Below are 17,608 nucleotides of genomic sequence, written 5' to 3' on the forward strand. Positions count from 1 at the left end.
CCCAAGGAAAAAAAAAAAAAAAAAAAAAAAAAAAAAAAAAAAAAAAAAAAAAAAAAAAAAAAAAAAAAAAAAAAAAAGAAAAGAAAAGAAAAAAGTAAAGTCCCTGCCCTCAGGGAGATGACTCTCTAGTGCAAGAGACACATAATGCATATATGAGCCCTAAAGGTAATTGTGGGGTGACACACACGCCCCATCTGGAAACAGGAGGGGCTGAACAATGGCGAGACAGACAGGGCTAGATTGGGGGTTTCTGACCTGAGACCCACATACACGGAATTTGCATCCTGACACCGACACCTGATCTCAGTGTGATCTGGGCTTTCCAGTCAACCTCCCCAAGCCTCACTTTCCTCCTCTGTAAAATGGAGATACTCATCTTATGGGGCTGTTCTGGGTTGGTGTGAGATGATACCCAGCGATGCCCATGTGCCCAGAGCCTCCACGTCTATTCCTTCATTGGTATCTCACGATTGCCGTCACATCTGTGTTTGAAAGAGAAGAGAGAGAGGCTCAGAGCAGGTTCGTGGTTTTCCCAAGGCCACACAGCGGGCTGTCTCCCTGCCTCCGCATCCTCTGCTCTTCTCCACAATAGCAGCTGCCTCTCCACACAGCCCAGGCCCTGGCCCACCATTAAATGCAGTGTGTGCTGCTGAAATGGACTGTGTTGAATGGGAACCTGTGATGTAAACTGAGACTACTGCTTAAAAAATATGTTTGTTTTGGGATTTATAGAACTACTGCATGTTCCTTTTAGAACACTCAAATCATATAAATTAATTATAGAATTTCCTTATAGAAAGCTCAGACCATATATTCAGAAACATATGATATGAAAGCCCCAAGTAATCCTCCCTGTACCTCAGAGAATATCAGTGTTTTAATCCTTTAATGCAGCACTCCCTACCCCCAACCAGCCCTGATATTTTGTCAATACAAATATTAACATTTGTGTATTATTATTATTTTCAGAGACAGGGTCTCTGTCACCCAGGCTGGAATGCAGTGGCATGATCATAGCTCACTGCAACTGCGAACTCCTGGGCTTAAGCAGTGTTCTCACCTCAGCCTCCTGAATGGCTAGAACTACAGTTGTGCACCACTATGTCCAACTAATTGCTTTAAATCTTTTATAGAGATGGGATCTCACTATATTGCCCAGGCTTGTCTCAAACAACTGATCCTCCTGCCCCTGCCTCCCGAAGTGCTGGGATTATAGGCGTGAACCACCATGCCCAGCGTTTTCTTTTCTTTCTTTTTTTAACTGCATGGGGCATTAATGCTCACTGTTTTGCAACTTTGTTGTTTTTCAATTTAACAATAAATCTTTTATCCATCTTAAAAGTCAAATATTAGGGTGACTGTATGTCCAAAGGTATTTGCCCGTCCAAGAGTTTAAGGTGGGTCCCTTTTCCCCAAAGTTCTGTCTGGCCACCAGAACGGTGCATGCTTTGGATCCCTAGTGACTAGTCCTACCCATTTCTGCAGTGTTTTCTCACCCCTGGAGTAAATGATTACGATTGCCTTCATTCACAGAGGAGGAAGCTGAGTCTCAAAGAGTATAAGTGACTGGCCCTGGGTCCTGGATGCACAGACCCACATTAGCAGATATGAAAGGTAGATCACAGCTGTAGGAGGGTAGGCCCTGGAGGTGGGGCAGCAGAGTGGTGGTTAGTGACCCTGGAGTGGGGCTCACTGGCTTTCAATTCTGAGTCTACTGCTTGAGAGCTATGAGCTGTTGAACAGGTCATTTAAAGTCTCAGCATCTCAGTTTCCTCATCTTTAAAGCTACGATAATAGTGCCTGTATCTGGCCAGGTGTGGTGTGCACCTGTAATCCCACCACTTTGGGAGGCCTTGGCGGGTGGATCACTTGGGGTCAGGAGTTCGAGATCAGCCTGGCCAACATGGTGAAACCTTGTCTCTACTAAAAATACAAAAAAAATTAGCTGGGCATGGTAGCACGGACCTGTAGTCCCAGCTATTCGGGTGGCTGAGGGGAGAGAATTGCTGGAACCCGGGAGATGGAGGTTGCCTGGGAGATCGAGACTCTGTCTAAATAATAATAATAATGCCTATATCATAATACAATGATTAAATAGGTTATAGCACATAAAAACTTAGCAAGTGTCTGGCCAGGCACGGTGGCTCACACCTGTAATCCCAGCACTTTGGGAGGCCGAGGAGGGGCAGATAACCTGAAGTCAGGAGTTCAAGACCAGCCTGGCCAACATGGTGAAACCCCGTTTCTACTAAAAATACAAAAATTAGCTGGGTGTGGTGGCGGGCACCTGTAATCCCAGCTACTTGGGAGGCTGAGGCAGGAGAATCACTTGAATCCGGGAGGTAGAGGTTGCAGTGAGCCGAGATCACACTATTACACTCCAGCCTCAGCAACAGGAGCGAAACTCCATCTCAAAAGATAAATAAATATATACATAAAATAAAATAAAACCAAAAACAAAACTAACAAGTGTCTGGCACTGCTCAATAAGTGGCTGAGGGTATTATGAGGGAAGGGCCTGTGGGATTATGCCCCAACCCCCAGTCATTTACTTAGGGACCTAGAGCAGAGTAGTAAAAAGCATAGCTCCATGATCTGACCCAGGCTGCCTGGGTGAAATCCCCATTCCACCTAGGCCTCCTTGTAGTGGATGCTGTGGGGGCTTCCCAGAGCTTCTCTTCAGCATTGAGTCGCTCATGACCCAGCTGCCTGGAGTGCTGGCTGCTGACAGCTCACAGGTGAGTCCTTCTCTAGGTTTTGTTTGTTTGTTTGTTTGTTGAGATGGAATTTCACCCGTCACCACACCCGGCTAATTTTGTATTTTTAGTAGAGATGGGGTTTCACCATGTTGGTCAGGCTGGTCTCAAACTCCTGACCTCAGGTGACCCACCAGCCTCGACCTCCCAAAGTGCTGGGATTACAGGTGTGAGCCACCATGACTGGCCCTTCTCTAGGTATTGACTGACTGGGCCCTAAGAAGCTGCCCGAGGTTAGACACCATCCCTGGGGACACCCCACATCCAACAGCTGGTCTATGGCAGTATCGGTGCCCAGCCCCCTTGCCTTAAGGAGAGACAGCTCTGAAGGACCACCAGCCCCAGAGCTCCCTGTGCGGTCGCAGTTGTCTGAGGCCTTTGTTTTGGTTGTTTCCGAAACTTGCTGCCTTTATTCACTGCAAAAAGCAGTAAACTTTCCAGTTTTCCCAGTAAATTTTCTGACTCTGTTGCCCAGAGAGCTTAACCTAAGATACAGTTTATACGATTATAGTCTAATTTATTTAATGTTCTGAGCCTCAGTTTCCTCATCTGTAAAATGGGAGAGCTACCTCATTGGATGATTAGGAGTATGAAATGAGTCAATCTGTGTAAAATTATGAAAAGAGTGGCTGGTCAGTGCTCAATAAATATCAGCTTTATTTGTTTTTAGCCCAAGGCCAGCTGGTTAGTGGCAAGACCAGAAGCAAAAGTTGGTAATTTCCTTTAACTGCTGGCTCTATCTTGAGCAGCAGCCGTTCCTTCTGAACAGTCCTGGACCCTGCACACGTCAGGGTTCTGGGGCAGTTGACGGCGGCAAGACCCAGGTATGGAGAAAGTTGACTCGTTCAGGGCTTTAAGCGCAGTCTGTGAACACTCCTTAGCAAGCACTGCTGCAAACCTACTGTGTGCTGTTCCCCTTCCTGTTTATCTTGGGGGCTAATAAAAGCACAGCCCCAGCCCAACCCAAAGTCTGCTCATTTACTGAGAAAGAGAGGCTCAAAGACTACTCAATATAAATGATCCCCAAATGGGAGAAATGTCCATTCACCCACTTGGCAAACATGGGTGTGAGGGCTCAACAGTGCAGAAGACCGACAAGATCCTTCTCTCATTTTCTGGGAGACAAACAAGGCCAAAGGAGAGGAGGCATGGCTCCTGACTGGAGATGGGGTCTTGCTGTGTCACCCAGGCTGGAGTGCAGTGGCACGATCACAGCTTGCTGCAGCCTCAACCTCTCAGGCTCAAATGATCCTCCCACCTCAGCCTCCCAAGTAGCTGGGGAGTACAGGTGCCCACCACCATGCCCAGCTAATTTTTAAGCATTTTTTTTATAGAGACGAGGTCTCATGATATTGCCCAGGCTGGTCTTTCGCTCCTGGGTTCAAGTCATCCACCCACCCCGGCCTCCTAAAGTGCTGAGATGACAGGCGTGAGCCACTGCGCCTGGCCTCTTGCATGTTCTTGAAATGCCAGTTCCTGAAGTGAAAATCCCATCATGGCTTTTCCTGCTCAGGAGCTTCTGTGTGTCCCTTCAAGCCAGAATGGAATTCAGGTTTCCCCAGCCTGGCATTCCAAGTTCAGCGTTCTAGTCAACTGCACCACTTGGTGTTCCCTTGACATAGCTGCAGCTTGGAGAGGCTGTGGATGAGGAGAAACGAATGTAGACTTTGGAGTCCAGACAGACTTAGACCCGAATCCCACCTTGGATGCCTCCAGTTGCGGCCTTGTGCAAATCAGTTAACTTCCGGGATCTTTAGTGCTCTCATCTATAACCTGGGATGAATAATGTCCCCTACAGGGTTGTCATGGTGCCGCCTTCACCATGGCCCTCAACGGCCCCGCCTCCTGGTATGTGCAGAGTTCTGCGTCCCCTCCGACATGTGCCAGTGCTGGTCTGTGTGACCAATAGAATATGACCCTAGTGATAGGTCCCTGCCAGGATTAGTCTATAAAAGACTGTGGCTTCCATCTCTCAGATGCCTCATTCTGGGGGAGGTCATGAGGTGAGCAGCCCTATGGAGAGGGCCACATGGTGAGCAGCTAAAGACAGAGCTTAGAAGTGCATCGGTCAGCCCCAGCTAAGTCTTCAGAGACTGCAGCCCTAGCTGACAGCTTGACTGTGACCTCATGAGAGACCCTGATCCAGTCCTACCCAGCTAAATTCCTGGATTATTGGCCCTGAGAACAATGTGCAACAATATGTGTTTGTTGTTTTAAACTGCTACATTTGCATAATGAGTTACCTAGCAACAGATAATGAACACAGTCAGGTTAGCATGAACAGAAAGGAGGTACCACATGTGCCCAGCATGGTGCCTGACACACAGGTCAGTGCTTAAAAAGTGCGACCTGGAACAGCATCTCCTGCCTGTCAGCCTTTCCCTAGGTGACTCTTCACTTCTCTTCCTCAGAGTTCTTCCACCCCTCTTGAACATGTTTTCAAGGAAAGTTTTCTCTGCCTCCTTCTTCCAAAGCCCTGTACGTGACTACGACCGTCACCAGAGCACTTGTCTTGCATTGCGTGCACTTCTCTTAGGATTCCAGTTGCTTTCTGTCTGTGTGATGCAGGGGCACACCTAGCCCCCTTTCTCCTACTTCCCAGCATCCCCTGAACAACCTGAGGATAGGGACCAAGTCTGACTCTTCCCGGCACCCCCCGCCATGGTGCACCCAGCCCTTGAGTGGCAGGAAATTGAAGGAAAGAGGAACTCAGCAAGAGGCAGGGTGTGTTAAGAGCGGGGAGAAGCCTGGGCCTGGTCAGGTGGGACAGAGTGGGGCCGGCCCTCCCTGTCTGTGTGGGGGCCAACAATGGGTGCCACAGCTCCCTGGACCCTCCCCTGGGACCCCAAGACCCCACAGGGCCCCGCCTGGAGGAAGGTGGCTTCACGAGCATTCTCAGGTGTCTGTTGACAGGAGGGCCTTGTTGACGGGTGACCCCCATCCCAATATGTCCCATTGAACTCCAGGGCCACTCATTTCACACTGGCCCCAAGTGTGAACATCCAGTCACGGACCTCTAATCTGACACGGGCCTCTAATCTGACACGGGCCTCTAATCTAATCCTGGAAACCCTCTGCCCCTCCTTGGCCTCAGTTTCCCCATCTCTGCAGGGTTGCCTGAAGGCCTTTCCAGCTCTGACCAAAGAATGTGCCCACCCCCTGCCTGCTGATGGGGCTCCTCCGGGGTGAGGCACAGGGTGGGGAGGTGCACCCAGCCCCCCTCCTCCCGGAACCTCTTTCCCACAGGCAAGAGAGGATGTGTCACCGTGACCACTTCTTTCTGGAAAATTCCCACAGTTCAGTTCTTTCCTGGGATTTCGCTAGAGGAATTGCATCTTTGGGATTTCCGCTAGACGAATTTGCAATCCTTCTGTTTACATTCTCCTGATCTAAGTTCTTGGCCTTGGGCGGGCTTTGATGTGGTGGTATGGTGGTGGGTGTTCCCTTTAATGGGGTCAGAGCTCGTCTGAGGCCTGGACCGGTAAATTTGAGAGCAGCACCATTTATGGAGTACAGCCCTTGAAGCAGCCAGTGATGAGACCCGGCTGGAAATACCTCAGCATGGAGGCCTGGGCCTCGCTGTAGGTGGGTAACTGAGATTCTGGTGGAGAACCCCTTAGAACCAGAACCAACATTCATGAGTCCCGCCCTCCCTTGGCCTGACCAGAGGCGTGGGCCCAAGCCTTGTTTGGGTCTGAATGGCCCTCCAACCCCGCCTTTGCTGCCTGTGGGACCAGCCAGGCAGGCCCATCCCGTGTGCCCTGGGCTCTGGGGGAGCCGCTGTCCACCCTCAGGGGCCAGGCCGGGAGAGGAGGCATGTCCACAGCAATGAGAATGTCGGTGGCTTCTGACGGAGTCACACGGGGACATGGTAGCCACACCCAGACTGGCAGTGATACCCAGCCCAAGGGGCTCTGAGTGCCGGACACTGAGCCGCTGTCGTGGGGACAAGAGGCCCTTGGGAAGAAGGGGCCGGGGCACCCCCGCTCTGGGGCCCTGGAACACAGCGGCCGATGAGCCAACATGCGAGCCTCCCATGTCCACCCACGTGGCTCCATCCCAGCCCTTCAAGGGCTCGCTGTCCAGAGGAACAGCTGAACCAGAGACAGCAAGCCCTGGCATGGGGGCCAGGAGAGGCTGAAAGCCTGGCCTGCCTGGGGTCTGAGGACTGGGAGGCTTCTCAGCCAGACTGAGAAGGACGGGGCCGCCTGGGGAGAGCAGCTTCCAAGAGGGACTCTGCGGGAGGCGTCTGCAGGAAGAAGGCACAAGAGGCCCAAGGGACAGATGGCAGGGCCAGCGCAGGGAGGGCCCTGGGACACCCTTCCTGTGAGCCCTTCGGGGCTGGGAAGGGTCTGAGGGGAGGTGGGACCGGTCACAGGCCACCAGATTCTGTTCTGAGCTGGAGGATGAGGGTGTCTTTTGAAGTCCCATTTTTTTGGTCAGAAATAAGACAGATTTAGGTTGTCTGGGTGAGACTAAATTGCCCAGGGCACAAAAATAGCCAGAGTTATTGTTGATGTTGGGCTGAGGGTCGCAGAGTTTGGCGTCTGGAGGCCTAACCTGGACTGGCAAGCACAGGGCCCCAGATGTCGCCAGTGGAAGCCACCTGCTGCCCACATGGACCTTTCCTGGAAGCGTGGGGTTGCTTCTGGAGTTGGCTTTATCCGAGGCTGGAGGAAGAAGCTGAGGGTTCTATCAGCACAGGTTGGCGATTCATGATTGTTTATTTTCCCAGGAGTCACATTAAGGTGGTTTAGGTGGTTTAGAAAGCAGATTCATTTGCTGCTTCCCCAGACAGAAGCCGGTTCAGCGTTAGACCATTTGGGGCAGCTTTTATGATTTTGTAGGAAATAAACATTTAGAGGTGCCTGTGGAACCAGGGATAGCTTGGTCTGTTTCCTGTGACCAACGAATTGCTCTCTGCAAATGTCTTTTCATATTTTTGTCAATATGTCTTTGGAATTCTTGTGTCAAAGGGTAAATTCATATGTAATTTGGCTAGGTGCTGCGAAATTCCTCCTCTACACAGCATTCCTATCAGCATCGCCTGAGAGAATGCTTGTGTCTGATCTTAATCTTTTTCCTTCTCCAAGGCCACAGGAGCCCTGTGAAAAGCACCCATTATTCGTGAGCCCGTAAGCTTTTCTGTTTCCTTCACAGCATTTACAGTAGAACCGAGAAACGACATCCCATATTTTACTTGCTTTTTGTTTATATTTCATGTCTTCCATTAGGCCATAAACTCCATGTGTGTGTCCATGGACACATTGTGTGACGGTGTCCATCTTGTTCCTTGCTGTATTTTCAGTGCCCAGAACAGTGTGGTACACACAGTAAGAAATGGATACATTTATTTCTAAATTAAACATGATGAACTGATTAGATGAGTGAAAGAATACATTTATTTAGAAAAACATAATTCAAAGTCTTATTTCTGACCAAAAAGTAAGACTTCAAAAGACACCCTCGGGTGCTGTGGAACAAAGCACGTTCATTCCTTCTCCGCCCTGGGCTGGGATGAGCGGCCACCTCCTCCTGCCCACACACGTCTGGCCCCGTCCCCTGCCCTGCACAGCTGTTTTCCTGCCCATGGCTGGACCAGGTCCCCACTGTGAGGACAGGAAGTGCTCCCCACATCCGCCTCGGCTCGCACAGCCTGGTGCTTTTACAAACCTGACTGTGGTCATTGAGCCCAGTAACCAGAGAACATTTTTTAAAAGACTAACATATCATTGAAATCTCAGTGTTGGGTTTTGGGGAAGGCACTGGGCGGCTCCCACCCCTGCTTTCCGGAAACACAGATTTCTAGAGTTTGAAAGGGACAGGAGGCTAAAGTGAGACTTCCCTAAATATAGCGTCCTGGGCATTTCCAGACGCCTGGGGAAATGTGGGCTTTATTCCGCAACAGTGGCATTTGTTTGACTGTCAGGCCAGCCCCCGCCACAGGGCCCTGCTGCCCATCTCACCTCCAGCCTGGCCTCTACCCTCGCCTCCACCATGTCTTCTAATTCTCCTCCCCTTACGCCGCCCCCCTGCTGCCCCCATCCCCTGTGCTCCCCACTGGCCAGAAGCACAGCCCAGGCTCCTGGCCCGGGATTGGCACCCTCAGCAGGCAGGCCGCAGCAGAGCTCATATGCTGTCCCCAATATTGCTGACCTGTGGGCGCCTCCACCCTTGCGCATGTGAGGTCCCCTCTCCCTAGAGCACCCTCCACACCACCTTCTCCACCTACCAAGACCCCATCCCACCCTTCAAAGCCAGTTCAGATGCCACCTGCTCAGATCCCACCGCCCAGTGGGACCCTCCGACTTCCCCAGCACCTGACTGGCCTCTCCGGGAGTTGTCACTCCTGCCCTGGTTTTTCTTGTTCCTTTCCACATTTCCCTCCTTCCTCCTCCACCTTGTTCCAGAAAGGAAACGTCGGTCTCCTGCCCTCTGCTGTTTCCTGGTGCTTGCTTTCCCTGCCCTGCCCTCAGGCCCCTCTGCTCTGGCCCTCTGTCCTGGCTGACCTGCACCTGCAGGGCCCGTCTCCCTGACCCATGGCAGATTTGCACTCATGCCTCAGCCCAGCTCAGCTGTCAGCCCTGAGCCCTGCCCTGCCACACTTCCCATCCAGGCAGTGGGCAGGCTCTGGATGGCTTGTGTCCCCTGAGATGCTGTCGGTGATGTCGGTCATGTCCCTGTCTACCAGGTTTCCCTGCAGGGCCAGGGCCCTTTTCTGCCTTGGGTCCAATGTCCATCTTCCCTTTAGCCTGGAAGCTCCCAGAGGAGGCTCCCTCCTCTGTCTCATCTCCGGGTCACAGGACCAGTCAGACCGAGAAGGGGTGCAATGGGAGTTTGGAGTTTGGAGCCTGGGGTCTGTTGAGCACCAGCCAGGTGCAGGGCTCAGGCTGAGCCTGGCTGCAGGGCCTCTCAGCCCTGTCTGCTCCCTGGGACCAAGCCTGGAACAAACGTTTGCACAAAAGGAAACTGGCCCCACCAGGCCTCCCTGGGTCCCCTCCACCTTGAGTGGTGGGTGGCTGGGGGTGGTGGCTCACACCAGCTCTGCCCACTCCAAAGTCCGAGCCATTCCGAGTGCCAGCCCAGCTCTGCTTTGTCTTCTAGTGGAGCGAGATCATGCCCTGGGCCAGCAGGAGCCCCATTGGAAGGAGTTCCGCTTTGACCTGACCCAGATCCCGGATGGGGAGGCGGTCACAGCTGCGGAGTTCCGGATTTACAAGGTGCCCAGCATCCACCTGCTCAACAGGACCCTCCATGTCAGCATGTTCCAGGTGGTCCAGGAGCAGTCCAACAGGTGCCTTCCCCTTGGCCCAGGTGCCCCCTGCCCCTGCCCGCCTCACAGTCTCATGGTCAAGGCAACCCAGCAGGGAGTGGGGGTTGGTGGAACACTTCCCAGAGGACCCAAAAGAGACCCTCAAAGACGGGAAAGATGCTTGGCCCGAGCCCCCTGCACTGCGGGAAGAGCCCCAGTGACAGTCCTGCCTTCAAGTCCCTGCCCTGCCATCCTGGCTATGGGGACTTGAACAGGTCATTGAACCACTGAGCCTCAGTTTCCTCATGTGTACATCTCTGTGGGCTGAGGCGGTGAGATGAGGCTCAGAAGGGGCACAGGCAGAGTCAGGTAGGAGATGCCCCGGTGACGGCCCCCAGCGGGTCCTGGAGTCACAGAGGCAGCTGTGCCGGCCACCGGTTAATTGTTCTTTCGTGTCCACAGGGAGTCTGACTTGTTGTTTTTGGATCTTCAGACGCTCCAAGCTGGGGACGAGGTCTGGCTGGTGCTGGACGTCACAGCAGCCAGTGACCGCTGGTTGCTGAAGCGTCACAAGGACCTGGGACTCCGCCTCTATGTGGAGACTGAGGACGGTGAGGCTGGGGGCTCTGTGGGAGCAGCCCCTGGGGCTTCTCTGTGCCAGCACAGGCAGCAGAAGCAGCTTCCTGTGGCCCTGGGTTCCCGGCCTCACCAGCTGTGCCTGCTGCGAGGGTCACTGAGGTCCAAGGCACAAGGTCTGGCCCAGTGGGGGTGCTCTCTCCTCTCCCTCTGCTTCCCAGGAAGCAGGCGGTTCTTCCCACGGAGCAGCCTCCACCTTGGGAGTTTCTGTCCTGGGAAGAGAAGGAGGGGAAGTGGTTGTACCCTCAGACACTGAGGCCAGGAGGCTGGGTTTGAAGCCCAGCTCGGCAGTGCCCTGCCTCAGTGACCTTGGCTGGGACTTACCTTTCCAGACCCTGTCTTCTCTTCTACAAGACAGGGATTCATGCCCTTGTTCATTCCACAGGTGAAATTGGGGAGAGCCTCTTTTATGCCAGGCAGTAGGAATACAAAGGCCAAAGTGGGCATGAGATGGGCGTGTTTGAGGCCCGGCAAGGGGGCGCCATGAAGCAGCGGTGAGGGCGGGGATCCCAGGGGCCATTCTGAGTCAGGGTAAACCAGGGCCAGGTGGTGGGGTTCTTAGCATCATTTATTTTATTTAATAGCAGTGGTGGACAACAGGATCTGATTCAGGTTTTAAAAGAGAACCCTCTGAGATGCCCCCCTCTCAGGGTGCAGCAGAGCTCCCCACCCCTTCTGTGGGCCGCACAATGACTTACTTCCCGAAAGTGCGGTGTGGACATGGTGTGGGGGACCTGACGCGCAGCGCCTCAGCCAGGTGAGGAAGGCCCACTGCAGTGACCAGCACGGGGCTAGCATGTGCACTGGGTGTAAGGGAAGAAGCAGACCACTGAGCTTCAGAAGCCCCCCCCACTGTGAACCCGAAACCCCAGTCCAACCACAAGAAGACCATCAAACCCAAAGAGAAAGGCTTTCTGCAGAATACCTGGCAAACACTTCTCAAAACCGCCAAACTCATCAAAAAAAAAGGGAAGGTTGGGAAATTGGAGGAGCCCAGAGGCACCTAAGATGACCATCTCGGTGCATGTGGGGTCCTGGGTGGAATCCTGGACCAGCAAAAGGGCATTAGGGGAAAGTTAGGAAATCCAGATCAATCATGGTGTTTACTTAATAATAAGATATCAGTACTGGTCCATTAGTTACGAGAAAGGTACCCTACTAGTGTAAAATACTAACATTTCCCAGGGGAAACTGGGTCCAGGTATATGGGAACTCCTTGTGTGTTTTTTTTTCTTTGAGACAGGGTTTGGCTCTGTTGCTCAGGGTGGAGTGCAGTGGCGCAATCGCAGCTCACGGTAACCTCCAACCCCTGGGCTCCGGCGATCCTCCCCCCTCAGCCTCTATACTATCTTTGCAAATTTTTATGTAACTATTAACTGTTGTAAAATTAAAACTTTACTGAATATATGCATAAAATAAGGAGCCCCCTGACTTCAGTGGGGAGAGCAGACTGAGAGGGACAAGAGTGAAGTCACAGAGACTCATGGGAGCCCCACAGTGGTGCAGGTGGGCGCTGTGAGCGGCCTGTTGGTAGCAGTGGAGATGGAGAAAGATGAGTCGATTTCAGTGACAGGACATGCTTATAGCTGGTGAGGAGGTGAGGGAACGGGAGGAAGCCTGAATGATGTGTGGATGGAACCAGTGGATTTTTTTCAATAGATTTTTCTTTTTGGGGAAAGATAGATGAAGGGCACATTTGAGGTGTGTGGCCAAGGGTTCTTTTTTGGCTGGAATATTACTGAGCCCCCTGGGATGTTACTGAGATCACTGGTCCTCATGGAAATGCCACTCCAGGGACAGGTGAGCGTGAAGACCCAGGCGAGGGAAGTGCTGGCATGTAAGTGGATTTAAAGCATGGGGTGGGACCAGATCATCTAGGGAAGGAGGTAGTGATGGAGAAGAAAGAGGGCCTGGCCCAGAGCGCTGGGACCTCCAACATCCAGAGACCTCACAAGGAGGGGCCACAGCGAGCCCACAGAGACCAGCCAGGGAGGGAGCAGGACACCTGGAGGATGAGGTGACCAAGACGCCAGAGTCAAGTGTTTCCAGAAGCAAGGGTTTGTCATTTGTGTCCAGCTGTGGGCACTGAAGGCAAGAACAGAGAAGTGACCGAGGGTTTTGCCATCGCAGAGGTTGTTGATGGCCCAAATCTCTGTGGAGTGTGGGTCTGACTGGGGAGGTGGAGGGAGACAGGCAGTGGAGGCAGGAGACAGCTCTTTCCAGAACCTTTGCTGGGGAAGGGGAGCAGAGACATGGGCTGGGGCTGGAGAGAACCCCGGACAAGGCAGGTCCTTTACAGGTGAGGAGAGGCCTGCACACTGCTGTGGTGATGGAGTGATTCTGTGCAGAGGGAAGAAAACTGCAAAATTCTGCACAAGTTGGAGCAGGGAGCTGGAGCGGGGGAGGTGGGGGAGGGTGCAGAGGACAAGGGTCGGGGGAGGCTCTTCAGAGCAGGGACCTTTCCTGATGGTGAGGGATAGTGTCTCCACTGTCATAGTGAGGGGTGAACCTGAGCTCTGGGGGGCTGTATTGAGGGGGCACTCTCTCTCCGTGTTGTCACAGGATTAAAGGAGGTTGCTTGGCACAGAGTGATGCCCAGTGAGGGTTGTCATGACCGACGGTCTCACCCAGCAGCGCCTGCTCATTAAATATTTGGTGTCTCTAATGAGCGGGGGAAGCTTGGGCGGGGCGGTTGGAGTTTGTGCCTGAGGCTCCACTGGGGCAGGAGGGATCTGGCCGGTGCCCTCCACGCGGAGCCTGACCTCAACTCTGTCCTGCGCCCGGGGCCTGTGCGCTGGACACGGAGGACTGACACGGGGGCCCCCAGCCCAGGGCGGAGCCGGGGAGCGGCCCCCTCCCTGTGGTGGGTCGCGGGCCTGGCCTAGAGCCTGCGCCTGGCCGGGGAGACCTGCTGGGCGGGAGTGCGTCAGGGCGCGGGCGCCCTCCCTGCTCTGTGACGCGCGGCCCTGGGGCGCACGCGGGGCGCACACCGCCTGTCCTGGCCTCTGACCCGGGCCGACCATGGCGGCGCTGCGGCTCCTGGCGTCGGCGCTCGGGCGCGGGGTCCCCGCCGGCGGGGAGGCTCAGGGCTCGCGCTGTCCCAGGGCTGCGCCCGCCGCTTTGCCACCAGCTCCCGGCCCCGTGCCAAGTTCTACACGGACCCGGTGGAGATGGTGAAGGACATCTCTGACGGGGCGACCATCATGGTCGGGGGCTTCGGGCTCTGCGGGATCCCCGAGAACCTGATCGCCGCGCTGCTCAGGACCGGCGTGAAGGACTTGCAGGTGGTCAGCAGCAATGTGGACGTGGAGGACTTCGGCCTGGGCCTCCTGATGGCCTCCAGGCAGGTCCGCCGCATCGTCTGTTCCTACGTGGGCGAGAACACGCTGTGCGAGAGCCAGTACCTGGCAGGAGAGCTGGAGCTGGAGCTCACGCCCCAGGGCACCCTGGCCGAGCGCATCCGCGCGGGGGGCGCCGGGGTGCCCGCCTTCTGCACCCCCACGGGCTACGGGACCTTGGTCCAGGAAGGGGGCGCCCCCATCCGCTACACCCCGGACGGCCACCTGGCGATCATGAGCGAGCCCCGAGAGGTGAGGGAGTTCCAAGGCGACCACTTCCTTTTGCAGCGCGCCATCCGGGCGGACTTCGCCCTGGTGAAAGGGTGGAAGGCCGACCGGGCAGGAAACGTGGTCTTCAGGGGGAGCGCCCGCAATTTCAACGTGCCCATGTGCAAAGCTGCAGACGTCACGGCGGTGGAGGTGGAAGAGATCGTGGACGTGGGGACTTTCCCCCCAGAAGACATCCACGTTCCAAACATATATGTAGATCGTGTGATAAAGGGGCAGAAATATGAGAAACGAATTGAGCGCTTGACGATCCGGAAAGAGGAAGATAGAGACGCCGAAAACAAAGAGGACGCCAGGACGCGCATCATCAGACGCGCAGCTCTGGAATTTGAGGACGGCATGTACGCCAATCTGGGCATAGGCATCCCCCTGCTGGCCAGCAACTTCATCAGCCCCAGCATGACCGTGCATCTTCACAGTGAGAACGGGATCCTGGGCCTGGGCCCGTTTCTCAGGAACATGAGGTGGATGCCGACCTCATCAATGCAGGCAAACAGACGGTCACGGTGCTTCCCGGGGGTGCTGCTTCGCCAGAGACGACTCCTTCGCCGTGATCCGAGGGGGACACCTCCACCTAACCATGCTCGAAGCCATGCAGGTTTCCAGATACGGCGACCTGGCGAACTGGATGATCCCTGGCAAGAAGGTGAAAGGCATGGGCGGTGCCATGGACTTGGTGTCCAGTCCGAAGACCAGAGTGGTGGTCACCATGGAGCACTGCACAAAGGACAACACCCCTAAGATCATGGAGAAATGCACCATGCCACTGACCGGGAAGCAGTGCGTGGACCGCATCATCACCGAGAAGGCCGTGTTTGACGTGCACAGGAAGAGAGGGTTGACGCTGACCGAGCTCTGGGAGGGCCTGACCGTGGACGACGTCAGAAGGAGCACGGGTGTGCCTTTGCTGTGTGCCCGAACCTCAGGCCCATGCAGCATGTGGTATCCTGATGGGACCCGGATCTGGGCGGGGGGGTGCACTTCTCAGGGGGTCCCACCGGGTTCCCCAGGGGACTTCGGTTACTGCAGGAATGCATTTCTCCAGTGCTTGGAGGCGTTTGCTGCTGGCCTCCGACTTTCCTCCCTAGGTGGACTGTGCTCCTCCAGAGAGCTGCGACTTTAATTAAAAACAACAGGAAAGCAGATCAGCTCCTCACTGTGTTCCTGGAGCACTAAAAGGAAGGAGAGGAGTAGGGTGGGTGAACTTCTCCAGGCCTGCCAGATGCAGGGCTCTGAACCTAGACCTGCTGTTAGTCCCCTTTTGCCACCCCCATCTCCCCGAGCCACACCCAGCCAGGCCCCTGCAATTTGCTTGGAAAGTATATGATAATCCTGGCTCTGACCCACCTTGCTCTGGGACCCTGAACAGTTGCTGCTCTCTCTGGGCCTTAGTTTCTGCTTCTGTAAAATGGAAACCTGGGATTAGCTACTTCAAGAGTCCCCAGTCAGGCTCACCTGGCCTGTGAGGCCTACAGAGGGGTTCCCAGCACCCTAGCCAGGCCTGGCTCAGAGAGGCTCTGTGAGGGTCTGTGGTGTGACTGATCTAATGTGACATTCTATCCTGTGTCTGGGAGACCCCGTAAGACCCTTGATCACAGCTGCACAGAAACAAATAGTGAGCAAAGCATGCAGGACTGATGGCCCCTCTAGCCCCAGCACTGCCAGGGCTCCCCAGGGAATCGCAGGACAGAGCCGCACATGCAGCCTGGAGGGCTGCCCTGGGCCCCAGGTCGTCCCCATGTGTCAGCCCATAGAGTGCCACTCCAGTGCCCGGGTTGGTGACCGTCACCACCCCACACAGGCTGCTCTGTTCTCTCCTCGTTGTGACCTGTCTTGCCTTTTCCTCTGCACCCTGGCTCTGGTCCTTGTATTTCTGCTGCTTCCCCATAACCTTGACTCACTGTGAACCAAGCTCTGCCCAGTGGCTTCTCTCTGGGCCTCCTTGCTGTCAGTGCCTGCAGCTCACAGCCTCCCTGTCTTAGCAGCTCTTGTCCACGCTCCTGTTTGTGGCAGATGACGTCACAGGTCAAAGGTTGGTCTCTGGATTCACTGGTTATTCAGTCAACTGGCCAGTGGACACCGGGACTGAGGCACAGCTGCTTAAAGGCTGACCTTTGAGTGGGACTGAGGGTGGGGCAGGCAGTGTCCTTGACCTGCAGGGTGTACTGGAGAACTATGTAGGAATAAATACATCTGTATGTGTAGTGTCTAAGCGTATGTGCATCTGTGTGTTTATACAGACCCACATATATGCATGTGTGTACATACGTGTGTACATCTGTGCTTGTAAAGTGGAGGTGAAATGTGCTTTTGTGTAAACTGAAGAACTGGCACTGTTTAAAGAGACAAGAAAATGAACTGGTAATCATGCTTCTGCAATTCAGTATCAGGAAATTTCACCCATGCACAGAGTGAAGAGGCTCCATTGCACTCCATCTTTATCGTGAAAAGCAGGTAATAACCTATGTTATCTGATGACGAGCTCCAGGGCTTTGAACTCCGGCGCTGAAGCCGTCCTCCAGCCTTAGCTTCCCAAAGTGCTGGGATTCCAGGTGTGAGCCACCAAGCCTGGCTACTTGAAAGCTGAAAAAAAAAATGAGGACGTCTTTGCTGGGCTGACAACTGTGTAAAACTTAAACTGACAGAGTAGCCCAGAAAAATGATAATGTATGGGAGTTGGAAGGGCTTTAAAATGGTATTTTTTTCTCAAAATTTTATCATGGTTAACTGCTTTTACAATAGAAAGGTTATTGAAATCCAAACAAGTACAGGAGGATGCCGTTTTATTGGTGAAGGGCTAGTTATCATGTGTTTTAACAGCATCCTGTCTGGAAGCGGCTGTGGGCGACAATCCCCTGTTTACAGGCTTCACTCCTCCTGGGGCTGAGGCCCAAGTCAGATCTCTGCTTCAGCCTTTTCTTTTTTCTCCATAAACTCAGCTCATGCATAAGAACTTGGGCTCTGGAATGGGACTGCTGCAGGCTGAAACTTGGGCTCTGGGACTTGGTTCCAATGTCTCTGCTCTGCCTGGCATCTCCCTTGTAGGCATCAGGGAGACAGTTAATGCCCTGCTCTTGGGCTGTGCCCAGCAGAGAAGCACTCGCTAAACCTGGCAGCTACTACCACGAGCTGTCTCAGTCATAAATTCGACATTCACACCCCAGAAAGTGCAGGATGGAAGATAGAACACAGGCCTCGGGGTCCTTGGACCGAGGTGGGAGCGCTGGTTCTCGAAGTCACTGGCAGTAGGACTCCGGGTCTCCTGTGAAGAAGGAGCTGCAGGCTTACTGTAAGGACCCAATGAGGTGATCCATGGGAAAAATCTTCAAACTTGAGAG

General features: G+C 54.0%; 2 protein-coding genes across 6 annotated transcripts in view; both read left to right on the top strand.

The window, feature by feature from the left end:
- LOC108517059 (bone morphogenetic protein 8B) overlaps positions 1-17,608 on the top strand; it is a 27,559-nt gene that overhangs the window by 4,296 nt on the left and 5,655 nt on the right. For 3 of the 5 annotated variants that reach the window (XR_001881990.1, XM_017854864.1, XM_017854863.1), the window contains exons 1-2: positions 8,862-10,050; positions 10,471-10,619. Coding sequence is in view for 4 of the 5 variants with exons in the window: in XM_017854864.1 (XP_017710353.1) it covers positions 9,296-10,050; positions 10,471-10,619 (904 nt within the window). In the remaining variant the exon portion in view is untranslated. Of the gene's footprint in view, positions 1-8,861; positions 10,051-10,470; positions 10,620-17,608 lie in introns of those variants that run through there. The other 2 variants (XM_017854866.1, XM_017854865.1) reach the window with 1 other exon arrangement.
- Positions 13,651-15,236, top strand: OXCT2 (3-oxoacid CoA-transferase 2). The gene is given in 5 exon segments (XM_017854861.1): positions 13,651-13,716; positions 13,719-14,718; positions 14,721-14,792; positions 14,795-15,160; positions 15,163-15,236. Coding segments are annotated over 5 exon segments (1,548 nt in total). The 5' UTR covers positions 13,651-13,665; the 3' UTR covers positions 15,222-15,236.

Source organism: Rhinopithecus bieti, unplaced genomic scaffold, assembly GCF_001698545.2.
Source record: "Rhinopithecus bieti isolate Rb0 unplaced genomic scaffold, ASM169854v2 scaffold_39946, whole genome shotgun sequence".
Classification (NCBI taxonomy): domain Eukaryota; kingdom Metazoa; phylum Chordata; class Mammalia; order Primates; family Cercopithecidae; genus Rhinopithecus; species Rhinopithecus bieti.